The 14114-nt window shown below is 38.5% G+C and overlaps 1 protein-coding gene across 1 annotated transcript in view; it reads right to left on the minus strand.

The window, feature by feature from the left end:
- Positions 1 to 3379: 3379 nt before the first annotated feature.
- Positions 3380 to 14114, minus strand: part of Sbp2 (SECIS-binding protein 2) — a 60370-nt gene continuing 49635 nt past the window's right edge. Inside the window, exons 7-10 of the mRNA XM_068362055.1 lie at positions 11482 to 11598; positions 10629 to 10726; positions 9515 to 9669; positions 3380 to 5879 (exon numbers count right to left, since the gene is read on the minus strand). Of these exons, the coding sequence (XP_068218156.1) occupies positions 5475 to 5879; positions 9515 to 9669; positions 10629 to 10726; positions 11482 to 11598 (775 nt within the window). The 3' untranslated portion in view covers positions 3380 to 5474. The remainder of the gene's footprint in view (positions 5880 to 9514; positions 9670 to 10628; positions 10727 to 11481; positions 11599 to 14114) is intronic.

Here is a 14114-nt window from a genome sequence, read left to right on the forward strand (position 1 = left end):
CTATGACTCTGGGTTCCCTCTCCCTCGATCTGAGATCGATAGTAGTAGGAACTCTACCCTCACTAAAATCAAGTGCCAGTATAGGATAATGCACTGATAGCGGCCTGCAGAAGCTTGTGTGTGAGAGCAACTAGCAATGTGGTTGTCTTTAACGTAGGAACTCGGGTGCAATACCTAGAGTTCTTTAGACTTACCTAATACCCTCCCTCTAAGAGGTACTGTATTAGGAAGTAGCAAAGTATTATTACTATACTTAGGAGACACAAGGGAAATGATATTTACCTGTAGAGAGTTGAGGCCAGCTGTGCTGAGGCTTTGTGGAGCTGTATGCCCCATGGGGGGAGAAGGTGAAAGGAAGAAAGGACACAGCCCTCAACCCTCTGGTACTTGTCCTTCAAGGAGCTTAAGGGGATTGACCACTTGTTGTGCATCCACCACAGGACCAATGAAAAAGTCTCCATATTCCTGTGGGTTACATCTTGCAGGTAGTGGGCGGTGAAGGTCGTTTGACGCTTCCACACGTTCGCTTGCAGAACCTGCACCACAGAGTAGTTTTTCTTGAACACCAGGGATGTTGCAATGTCCCTGACGTCATGAGCTCTGGGTTGTTTGGATGGAGGAGGATCTGGTTTGAGAGCTCTCTCAATCACTTTCCTAATCCATAAAGATATGGTATTTCTTGTGTCCCTCCTATTGACCTTCCCCATGCTAACGAAAAGTGCTTGCATACGGGTGAACTGCTTCATTCATTCTTTTTAAGTAACACCTCAGACTCCTCACTGGACAGAGTAATAGTTGATCTGGATCTTTGTTTACAGAACAAAGACTCCCTGCCCCAAGAGCCCGAGGGCTCAATGTGACGAGAGGCACCAGAGCCAGGAGGCTTAGCGTAACCGGGGTCTTGAGACCCCGAAGAGTCAACGCAACGGGAAACTGAAGTTAACCTGCCACGAGAGCCTGAGGGCTAAACGTGGCGAGAGACACGAGAGCCTGGGGGCTCAGCGTAACCAGGGTTGCGAGCAGAAGGGTCAATACAATAGGAGACCGAAACCTCCCTGTTACGAGAACCTAAAGGTTTAGCGTGATAGATGGCACAAGAGCCCGAATTTTCAACGAGGGCTCAACACAACTGGAACCTGAAAGTTCCACGATGCGAGAACCCGAAGGTCCCAGGAAGCGAGAACCCGAAAGTTCCACGTAGCGAGAACCCGAAGGTTCAACACGAAGAGAGCCCTAAGGCTTATGATCACGCCAGCATGAAGGGTGATCGTCACGAGACCCCGTGGACTCAGCGTGAGAAGAATCCTCAGGTTCGAAAAGACGTCTCCTCACAGCTCGAGGAGAATGTCCAGGATGGAGAGGGGTCACAAATCCCTCCACCCTATGTACCTCCAAAAGGAATGTAAAGCCAACTCCGCCCGAAGGAGAAATCGCTACAACTCGAGAGCTACCTCCCCTGAGGGGAAGGCTTATTCCCCCAAAGGAGAACTTTGCTCAAGGCAGTGCTCTACCTCCGCTCTAGGAGGAGAAGCGTAAGTTTAACGCGACTGCCGATGCCCAGTGGCGGTCTGCTCTTGCGAACGAGAGATGTGTTCCCCCGAAGGGGAAACCTTCCTCAGTGTGCTCTGCCACCGCCCTTGGTGGATCAGCAACATCCTCGGCGTCGGCCACAGACTCAAGATCTGACCGACAGGCTGCAGCGCCTGCTCTCACAGGAGGGTCAACCACCGCAGAGAAAGGAGAAGAACGCCTTCTCTCTGCTCCCAATTAAAGGAGTTAGAAAATAACCTCCTTTAAAAGAGACCATCAATGCCGAGTGATGGCCAAAAAGACATCATGTCTGTAAATGAGCAGGCGCTCCCTGGGGGAAGGGACGAAGCTGACTCTCTAGGGGAGTCAACATTATCAGCTAACCCACAGGACTGATCTGGAGTGACAAGGCCTGCGCTGCTACTCGGCCATTCCCCAGAAGGACCCGGCGGAGGAGCAGCTTCGGAAAGAGGTTGGGGGTAGAAGAAGAAGCTTGTGATTTCTTGGACATCGAGAAAGACCCCTGAGGAAAAGAATCGCGATTAGTCTTCTTCTTCCAGTGCTCAAACCTCTCCCATTGAGAGGCAGACCACTCCCTTCACTGACCACATCGTCCCTTGAACACCGATGGCCCTGGCAAGCCGGGCATGGCAGATGAAGGTCTGTCGCAATGAACAACATAAAGGTACCACATGTGCGGCCTTCCAGATCAGGACAAGTATGCATACTGGGACTCTAGTCACACGCACAATATGAAAAGAGAAAGATTAGTCAAGGCAAGTCAAATACGGGAGAGAGCGACAGTATGTCTCCACTCTACCGAGCCAAAAAGCACAGTGGTTACTTAACTGTGAGGTGTGAGTGAGCGTGATAGCCGGGCTACTCCAACCCCACCCGCTAACTAGCGGATGGGGTAGTTATCTCTCACTAAAATTGTCTTGGCTCATCTTTCAGTTACGCCGAAAGTAATACCCTTATCAATAGCGGAGGGTTTGTATTTGCGCTGGAATGACAGTATATTAACCTTTAGTACTGTATTACGTTAAGGCTATTACTAAGAATAGTGGATAACCGAAAGATTCCTGTTACTTAATTTCCACAGTAAATGAAGACTTCTCACTTAGTACAGCTGAGTAGGGAATGTGGTGACAGCTCAACGGGAGAGGCAGTGGCTTTTGCACAATTAGCATGCAAGTTGCACCGTCTCCAGTATCAATATTTGTTCACGGTGATGACTTGTCATCAGTTGTCAGATGATTTTCAGCATTGGAGGTGCTGTGATGGGTTCAATAGAGCCTGAACATGTGGACTCTCTTATACACACACACTTAGTCCATGCTTTACATATTAAAACACTGGCAGGAGAGTAGGGGAGACAATATTTCTTTGGTATTTTTATACCATATAGGATTCCCTGTTCTAGCAATACAGGAAAATCCTTAGAAATCACATAAACTCCAAAACAAGTTATAATAATAACAATAATAATAAAACTTGAGCAGTCCTTCAAATTTATTGTCCATTCATTATTGGTTTATCTTGCATGAATAGCTTGCAAGTGCTCATCCTTATCTTTGGTTCATAGGATTTAGATTTTTTCTGCTTTACAGGTTTTATATCATTACAATCTCACTTTCTTATTTAATCACAGGAACGCCATTCGTATGAATGTGTAAAACCAATACACGGAAAGTTGATTAAGGTGAAGAGTGTAATTTTCATGGGAAACAAAGTTAGTCAGAACAGAAACTGTAAATTGAGCAAACATTGCGAATGGACATCAGACATAGTAGTTCAATTTTATCAGAACTGTTAGTACTGTCTCGAATTTGATTTGCCTCAATCTTAAAACAGATGTGAATTGTGTTTGAAAAAGTTAGTTTCCAATTTTTCTTTGTGAATGACAATGAAATATTCATCAGAAAAACATTTTAATTCTGAAAAATTCCCCATTCGTTTACAAAAATATAAAACACTCGTGTATAAATGTACCCTACTGTATTACACTACTGTGCACATTGGCCTTTGAGGTACCTTGTATACCAGTGAATCTTTCCATTGAAAACAAAAAATACAATACTCTTTATATACAGTAGTTTCCTGAATACATACAGACAACTCAAAATATTGCAAATACAGTAGCCTAGTCAAAATTCAAGTATGATATTTATATACTGTATAGTATTCAATATCAATTCCATATGTTAAAATTAACATAATTTACAGAATCTTTGACAAAAATAGTCGTTACACCATTAATCACAAAACAAAAAAAAAAAACTATTATTAGGTACTTTAAACAAACCACTGGATCAGACATGCAGGACTTTCAGCACTACTTTGTATTTGAGAATTCACAAACCTCATTTTTCATATCCTTAGCTTCTGAGCACATGACGCCAATTTACCATTAAAACGCTCTGACACCTCATTTTTGTAAACAGTTTTAATGAATGCTTAACTGATAAGCGTAGTAGCAAGGCCTAAGGTTAGGTGTTAACTCATTAAATTGATTATCCAGCATTTTCCAGGATCCTATAATCATGAATACAATTTAGATCATTACAATTAATAAATTCAGAAAAACAAAATGTCACAATAATATATAAAGGATATTCTGCTCAGTACTGATATTTATTCAATTATTAACCTAAAAAATAAAGTACATTTAGTAAATACCATGAATAGGTGATAAATTCAAAATACCATATTATTATAATATAATTATCAAAATAAAAATCTAACTCTTGGAAAGCAAGTGTTTGCACAACAAATAAGCCAAGAAAAAGCTGGGTTGTCAGCTGAAATCTGCCAGATTTAAGGCATACGTGCATTGCTCATTTATCAGGCACTGTTGCTGTTCTTCTTCATCCTTCAGTGAAGGTTTGTTTGAGAAACATTTCATGACAGGCAAATGAAATTTGCAGTGTCATCATTGTTCATTAAAGAAATAGTTATACTGTTCTGTATATTAAAATTTCAGTGCTGCACATGCAAAATAAAAAACTAAAATACTTAAGCAGTATAACTTTGTTACTCTTAAGGTGGAGCTTCATAAGTATGGCCTTAGCTACAATGAAAAGTACCAATGTCTCTTAAATTTCAGTAATGAAAGAAGTAAGAAATCATGAAAATAATTACTAAATTTACTTCTAAGCAGATTCTACTAAGTTAGTCTACATACAATACTGTATTCAGTGGTCTGATTAAGCAGTGAATAATAATATATATGTACATACAATAATGTATATTGTAAAGAAAAATAAGAAATAATTGTTATTGTTTCATTACTATTAAGTCAATGGTAATCAAGTAAAGCTTACAAAGAAAATAATTCTCTATCAATACAGGAATACTGATTCCTGAAATCCCTAGTGTGAAGACAGTAAATGACTAAAGTTGAGGTGTGACAATATAAAATACTTATGTCATTGCATGAATAGTAGTCCTCATAGATGTGTAATAAAGTCTTGAAACTTATTTTGAATTCATATATGAAATCCAAGATCTGATAGATTATCTAGTACTTGAAAATCTACAAGGCTATATCTATTAAAAAAATATAACATTTTCCTCATATACAGAAAAACTGATTCACAAAAACATCCATAAAACTAAGAAAAATATCAAATTTAAAAAAAGGAAAACTTAACAACATTTATTATAGAAAAAAACGGAAAAGTAACAAATGAAATATTTAATTTAATCATGAACACTTCAGTTACAATGCTAATAACATAAAGATTCTATTCTACAACTGGAAAAGTGAGACTGTACTGTATTGTACAATATATAAGACAATACAGTTATAATTTATAAATATTAACCAATTTCAAAAAATATTTGTCAACTTTTATATCATCCCATTTCATAAAGAGTACCACCTACCTTTATATACTGTACTCTTAAACATATAAGAAAAGAATCAGCACTCATAGAAACTATTAATCCTCTGGTATTCTGAGAATTGGATCCTTTGCTAATTCTTCATCTGCATGTTTATTAGAAACTGTGGGTATAAAGGTTATGGCTTCATTTGCTGTTAAACATCCCACGGATGATTTTCCTCCACTAGAAATGGGTTTTTCGCTCGAAGGCTCATTGAGAATAGCAACTGTCGAAGCTATTATCTCTTCTCTGGTATTCTGCTGGTTTGCCATAGAAGAGCTCTTGATAAATTCTTTATTGATGATAGAGGTCTCCGCTGCTTTTGCACTTTCTTGAATCGACGCAGATTCATCATCAGGAGGCTCATCTCCAACTGGCACTGTGCAAAATCCACGGGAAACACGCTCCTGATACTGAGCTTTTGCTTCTGGTATCATTTCCATTAGCTTTTGGAATACAACCTGTAAAAGAAAATTGATGAAATGGTACCCAACCTTAATTTGACTATAAGCAAGCTCTTATTGATTTCATAGTTCCTCTTAAAATGATAGATTTATTAATTCTGTTTGTACGTTTTGACCCGAGTATGTAAGACGTGCATTTTTATAATAAAAAAGACAAAATTATATGAGAGAGAGAGAGAGAGAGAGAGAGAGAGAGAGAGAGAGAGAGAGAGAGAGAGAGAGAGAGAGAGAGAGAGAGAGAGAGAGAGAGAGAATGTTTGTATATCTTCATTTGATATGAGAGAGAGAGAGAGAGAGAGAGAGAGAGAGAGAGAGAGAGAGAGAGAGAGAGAGAGAGAGAGAGAGAGAGAGAGAGATTTTACTACTAATTAACAGATATTGCAAAACATTCAAATACTATTCCTGTTCTTTTTGAAGTTTTTAAAGATGAAGCTGATACATTAGATTAGCTCTTAACTCAAAAGATTTGTCACAAACTTTCAAAGTTTGTCATAGAAATTCTTTCATTTACAGATCCATTGAATCCCTGAAACAGGATGCTGTTTTTCACACTAAAACTAAAATTCCAGGAATTATTATTTCAACAATAGAGTAACTCCCAAATATTGGGTTCTGATTGCTAGATGTGCAGCAACAACCTAGCCTAAGGAGAAGGTGTCCAACATCTTGTGGGTAACCTCTCTTAGGTATTGAGCAGTGAAGGTGGCTTACCACTTTTATACCCCTGCCTTTAACACTTGGCCTACCAAAGCATTCTTCTTGAAGGCCAAAGTCGTTCCCATCCTATGCCTCTCGTGAACCCTAATACTGGGAGGAGTTGTGCCACAACTACTGTTGTATGCTCATCTTATGGTTCTCCACGGCTGGTCTGCAGCGTGCCATTCCTTTTGGATATCTTCTGACGGCCTGACAGGGCACAAAAGGAAGACCTCATAAGGAAACAGAAATGAAATTGAGGGTGGAGATTGAGAACAAGTCAAATCACTCATCCCTCACTGTGGGATTCTGCATTTTGGCCACAAATTTCAAAGCAAACTTGAGAGTCAGCTCTTTTTACCATTCTGAGTGTGAGACTAGGTAGGTGATCCCTTGTAGCTCACTGACTCTCAGTCAATATTAACGCCAATAAGAAAACCGCCTTGAAAGTTGGCCCCTTTCCGATACTTCCTTCATGGGTTCGAAGGGGGCTACCTAGAGAAACGAGAGAATCTTCCTGACATCCCATTCTGGTAATTGTATCTGTCTGGAAAGGCAAAATTGTTTGGAACTTCTAAGTATGGATGTGCCTCAGGAGGCTTCCAGGCCAAGCCTCTCAAGCATTAAGACCTAACCTAGGGTGGCTCAGAAGCCCTCAATTGCCGGTACCAACAAAATCTTGCTCCTACAAAGGAGTACCAGGAAGTCTGCTATATCATACAGAGGCTGAAACCAGAGCGATACCCTTACCCCCACACTAGGCACTAAATACTGGCCTAGTAGACTGCTGAAGCTGTGAAGGATTTCCTCAGATAGCCTATCTCCGTACTACTACGTGCAAGTTATTTTGGCACCACCAAGGTTAACTGAAGGCTGAGGGTGGTCAGGAACTTGTTAAGTACTCACCTGATCAGGCATAAGGGAGAATGCGTACATCCCATCCCAGGGTAACTGGAACACATCCTTGATGGACACTATTGGGTCCGGAAATGATGAGCAACAAGCAGTTTGTGATTTAGGCTGGTTGCGAACCTGTCTGTGGTCAGGGAACCGCAGGAAGTGAAAAGAGTCCTTGCTACTTGAGAATCAAAGAACCATTCTGACCCAACCAATTGGCTCCCGCGGCTGAGTTTATCTGCTCTTACATTCCGCTTCCCCAGAATGAACATCGCTGTTAGACTTAGTTGTTTATTTAAGCTATGACTGTGGTGTTGTCACTCATCAACCCGACTGAGTGGCCTGGTATCTACCATATGAAGACTTCTAGGGCTCGTAGTGCCGTCATCAACTCCAGTTCATTGATGTGGCACATTCACTCCTCTGGGTTCCAACTTCCATGGATGGTATCCACTTTTAGAATAGGTGCCCCACCTTACTGTGGGTGTGTTTGTGGACAGAAGTCCAGAAGTAACTCTGGAGGTGCATATTCCAGGAGAGTGTCCCTCTGGTAGTTATCCTCCATCAACCACCAAATGAGGCCCCCATCTGCTCTCATGGTTGATCGTGATTATCCTGTGAGGGGGATCCATCGCTGACCATAGAGTCCTTGGGCACCATTTCACTAACCTCTGGTGCATCCTTCCGTGGGGAACTAGTCTCTCCAACAAAGAGAGGTGCTCCAACAATTTCTGCCACTGATAAGTTAGAAATGCTGGATGTTCAAGGAAAGGAATCACTATTCACTGAAACAGAGATAGACTGACGTCCAAGGGGAACGACTTTGATGCAACCGATTCTAGCATCATAATAAGATATACCATTTTCTGTGTGGGGATCAACGGTGACGTCTCCCAATTCACGATGATTTAAGTTAGGGACAGAACCGCTGAAGTGTGTCTCTTTGCTGGGTCAAGGCTTTTTCTGAGGAAGAAAGTAGTAACAAGTTGTCCAGGTAACAAAGAAGCCTCATACCCTGGGTTCAAGGCTTTTTCTGAGGAAGAAAGTAGTAACAAGTTGTCCAGGTAACAAAGAAGCCTCATACCCTGGGTTCAAGGCTTTTTCTGAGGAAGAAAGTAGTAACAAGTTGTCCAGGTAACAAAGAAGCCTCATACCCTGGGTTCAAGGCTTTTTCTGGGAAAGAAAGTAGTAACAAGTTGTCCAGGTAACAAAGAAGCCTCATACCCTGGGAGTAACTCAACGCCAACACTATGATAAAACTTTCATGAATACCTATGGTTGAGAGGCCAAAGCAGAGGGTCTTGAACTGGAAGACATTCTCTCATGCACAAACAAAGGAATTTCCTGAAAGTATGCATCCCTCAAGTCCAATGAAAGGCCTCTTCCTGATTGCTGATAGGATGGTGTTTGTTGTCTCTGTTTTGAAGAATGTCTGCTGGATAAACTTGTTCAATGGAGACATCAATGATCGGCCCCCAAAACCCCATCGGCTTTTCTGACCAGTCTCTTGGTTTCTACAGTTGCCCCAACTGTAGAAACCTAGAGACCTCCAGAAGGACTCCCATGTTCATCATACTTTGCACTTCCTGATCTTTTGAAGCCCCCATACAACCTTTTAATTTTTGACATCAAAAGCAGACATCATTCAACATGCGAGCATGATCATATCATTAAGAGCATAGAAGAGTTTGTGCCAAACCAAACAAGAGTAGAACCCTTGCTGAAATAGCATCAGACATTACTATCGGGTAGTTGCAAGAAGCTGATAACCAACTATCAGTGCAGGATACCCTATTTAGCTATCTACTCCAAGCTCTTTTTCAATGGGAAAATTCCATCTGTAACTTAGTATATGTCCCATGTGTCCAAATTAGAACTAGGATTAAAAGTCTCGCAGATAAAAATTATCACTGCACTGCTCTCATTACAATATCGTCATTAGTGAACTTTGATAAGCTTAAAAAAATAACACAATAAAAGAACTACAAAATCAAAACTGGCAACAATATCATACAAATCACACTAAAAGAATACCATACCTGGGCCCCATGATAGTTGATTATGCCTATGCAACTGACACCTACTTTCTTGAAGCACAGATATCCGATCTTTTTGCATGTCAGGGCAAAAATGACGGGCACGCAATGGTTCTCTGCCTGTTTCAGCATATTTTCTACGACCTCATCTAAAGCACCTGCAATAAAGTAATGAATATCAGTTCATTTATATTATGGTAAAAAAATACAATATAAATGAGAATTCTTGCAGTAGTTTATTTAAACTTAGTGTCAGACATTAAATTTGTGTTCATAAAAATAACAATTTTAATTTTAGCAGCTCACTATTTGTTGATACAAAATCTAGTCATATGCCTTGATATATACACAGTATTTTTATCTATACTACACAATGTACAAATCTCCAATTTGAGAGGTATCCAACATAAAAAAAGAAACAAAAGGAGATATTTTTCTCAAAATTCTTTCTCGCCTAACAAGGGACTTAGCTGAGTTTGGTTGATACTGCTAAGGGGCCACAAGCCTACCTTCCACCACAAATGAACCTTCCTATGCTGAGTCACCTACTGCTGTTACCTCAACGGCCACCAAGGTGACCCGAGGTAGCAGCAGGGTCTATTCTTACTGTGTTACATTCACTCGCCATTCTTCTCTATTCCGAGCATCCTCTTTTGACTCACATCTATCCTCACGTTACCTATCGTTTTCTTCACTCCATCCATCCACCCAAATGTACAAATAAAAAACAGCTTACAAAATATTGTGCTGTTAATTACGTATAACGAAATGGAAATTAGAATTGCTGTAAAACTGAGCTGTGACCTTAAAAGAATGAATAAAATGTTGATTATCATGTAATATAACATACCAGTAATCAATCCCAAATTTACATTCTATCTTTTACTTCACACTCAAGCTTAATATATATTAGTATCATGAAATAAATCAATAGAGGTATCAGTATATTGAAAGGAAAGAATACAGGTAATTTTTAAAGTTTTGAGGGGTAATGTCGACACACCCAAGCTTCAGGAGGCAAAGCGGTATAAATGACAGAGGAGGTTCCTAGAAATAAATGATTTTCTCATTTAGTCATTCTAATGAACTGTAACATTCTAGTAAATTCTGTTCTTACCGGGCCCTTTGCATCTCTCGATATCTGGAGCAACAATAATGCAAGACAATTTACCCATAGACTTGACTGTCGAACGTAATCCACAAACAAACCTTCGCCTGTAAGAAAAATAAGACCCAAAATATTATACATATACTAAAATGTCCAGTTGAATACAATAATTTGTAAGAAAAATAAGACCCAAAATATTTTACATATACTAAAATGTCCAGTTGAATACAATAATTTGTAAGAAAAATAAGACCCAAAATATATTACATATACTAAAATGTCCAGTTGAATACAATAATTTGTAAGAAAAATAAGACCCAAAATATTTTACATATACTAAAATGTCCAGTTGAATACAATAATTTGTAAGAAAAATAAAACCCAAAATATTTTACATATACTAAAATGTCCAGTTGAATACAATAATTGTTTTGTAAAGGTTGCAAAATAAATCATACAATGAAACATTCTGCCCTCTAATGGTATTAGTCAACTGTAAATAAAACTTGAAGACCAATTGTGTGTCTTGGGTACAAAAAATAATAATTATTTAGGAAATAAAAACCGTATATTAAAATCTGTGTGGAAAACATAAATAGCAATGTTGATAATGTAGCATACATCTACTTTTTATTTCATAATAAGGTAAACTGAATTCCATATTCATTTAAAAAAAAAAAAATAATCACTACAAGATACACCCTTCCCTCATATGAGAAAAAATTTTGTCCTTGTGTGGTTTAAAAAGGTAGAATTTTTTTCTTAAAAGATTTTTTTCTCATTTAAGACATTCAAGAGATGAAGGATGGTATATTAGAGATTTTCATAATTAAAATACTAAATAGAAGAAAAAAAAACCTACCTCATTCGGGCTTTCATAGGGTCACGTTTGAAATGCCGATCTTGAAATGTAACTAATGTGCTGATCAGTTCCTTGGCTGTCACATTAACTTCTGGAGTTATTATGTGATTACAGTACCTACAAAATACAATTTGAAATGTAGATAAAAGGATAAAAATATTTTTTATCATTTCCTCTAATCTTAACCCTTTTACCCCCAATGGACGTACTGGTACGTTTCGCAAAACTAATCCATTTACCCCCATGGACGTATTGGTATGTCCTTGCAAAAAACTGCTATTTACATTTTTTTTTGTATATTTTTTATGACTTTTTGAGAAACTTCAGGCATTTTCCAAAAGAATGAGACCAACCTCACCTCTCTATGATGAAAAATAAGGCTGTTAGAGCAATTTAAAAAATATATATTGCAAAATGTGCTTGAAAAAAAAAGGCTTGGGGGTTAAGGGTTGGAGAGTTCCAAATAGCCTGGGGGTAAAAGAGTTAAACTTGCTCATTATTCAAAAGCACAGGGTACTAGACTATTCTTAGTGATGTCCACAAAAGAAGTTAACTCTGATAATTTTACGAACTTATTTGTCATTAAAAAATTAAACTCGGTATAATGGAAATCTTTATATACATTAACAAAATTTAAATTGGTGAGGACTCCAAATACCTAATATGCAGATTTTAAAAAATGCACTGCATTTATAAACTACTTTAGCAATGCTTGAAAAGCATTTATATGTTAAACTCAACTTTTTTTTAGTTTCAGTAAATGGCACTAACTTAGACTAGCTGGTAAAATGAATAGAAATCCTTTGGAAGAAATGGTAAAACATGTGGATTGATAGATGAACAAAAGACACTTTCAGCCAAATCCTGGGCATTGGAACCAATCCATCTTATAACATAAAATACTGTACAAGGTATACAGTAATGATTTATGTCATTCCAGCTAATAAAATATTTAAAAGAATACAGGAAGCTAAACCAATAGACATCTGTAAGAAATAAAGAATAAAAAGTGGCAGATCACACTATTACACTATACAGTATATGATCATCACCATAAATGTTTTGATGTTGGATTAAAACCTTGTAAAACTAGAGGGGCACTCAGTAGAGCACAGACCTTCGCCGCGGTAGCTTATTTCTCGACCTTGACCTTTGACTTTAGACCTTAACATGTATTAATTGGGGTGAATTTTCATGCGCTCAAATATGAACCATTTTTTAAGTCTCTGTGACAACGATGTCCAAACTTATAGCTGATTATGTGAATTGGATATTTTGCTTGACCATGACCTTTGACCCTGACCTTCCAAAATTTAATAATTTCCAGCCTTTTATATAACAGTTGATCCCTGTAACTTTCATTATGGTCAGGAAGCTGTTCACAAACAAGCACACAAACAAGGGGTAAAACATAACCTCCTTCCAACTTTGTTAGCGGAGGTAATGAGTTCCCTCCATTCTTTACTGTCCTCCATTCATTCTTTCTTTCCTTCCATCAGGGTAGGTCTTCATCTATCTCCTATCCACAAATGCAGTGACCTTCCATACAGGTCTTCATACTCTAAAAATACACATAGCTGAGAAACATTTTCATATGTTGCGGCTAAGCCCATCATATCTAGATTGATCAGAATTCTTTACTGTCTGCTTTCATTATTATGATGTTTTTTTAATAAGCTGGACTTTTAAAATTGATACATTTTGTGGATACATTATGTCTTGAATTGAAAGATAAGCTGAAAGTAAAGTTTAGCTTATGCTAAAAATGATGTAGAATTGGTATTGGTTATAGGATACCTTAACCCTGGATAGGTACGGTGGGTCGTTTGCGACCCCGAGCGTCAAAAAAAAAACAGGTTTTTCTCACGTGACTCACCCCTGTGACTGAATTTGTGGGTGATCGACCTGCAGGAGGTGTCTCCCCTACACGCTCTAGTAGTGTCCAGATGTGCATTGCTGTAGCTGTACTCCTTCCCCGATTTCTGAGACGCGTCGGGGTCGTTCGCGTCCGAGTTTACCCTTCTGAGGTAGTTTGCATAATTATCAAAGTTATTACGTATTATGAAATTGTCGTAGAATGGTGCAACTTGTATAGGTTATCAGTTGTGGAAAGTCTTGGTGGATTGTTTGGCTACCATGTGCATGTTTTTTTTTTTAGTTAAAATGTCGTTCATCACCACGAGGACCATTTTACCGCGAGTGCCCCTTTTTCATTTTTTTTCATTTTTTTGCCAAGTCATTTTTCCGTAAGATATTGCCAAATAGTGTCGTAACACTTTTGCTTGTTTAGTGTTGGAAAGTGTGTCTAGATGATCTGGCTACCCATGCATGACTTTGTTTTTGTCAGATACGACGTAGTTATTGGTATATTGGGTATTTAACTGCGGTTACCAATTTCTGTTTTTTTTTCAATATTTGTAAAAATTACTACGTAGTAAGGAATTGCCGTATATTATTCATTTTTTTTTCATGTTTATGTGTTAGAAAGTGTGCCTTGATGGTTGGGCTAACACGTGCATGTCTTTTTTTTTTTATCTGAGATGTCGTATATTAGAATGTCGGGCATTTTACCGCGAGTGTCCCTTTTTAATTTTTTTTAATTTTTTTGCCAAGTCATTTTTCCGTAAGATATT

Source organism: Palaemon carinicauda, chromosome 38 (assembly GCF_036898095.1).
Source record: "Palaemon carinicauda isolate YSFRI2023 chromosome 38, ASM3689809v2, whole genome shotgun sequence".
In the NCBI taxonomy this organism is placed as follows: Eukaryota; Metazoa; Arthropoda; class Malacostraca; order Decapoda; family Palaemonidae; genus Palaemon; species Palaemon carinicauda.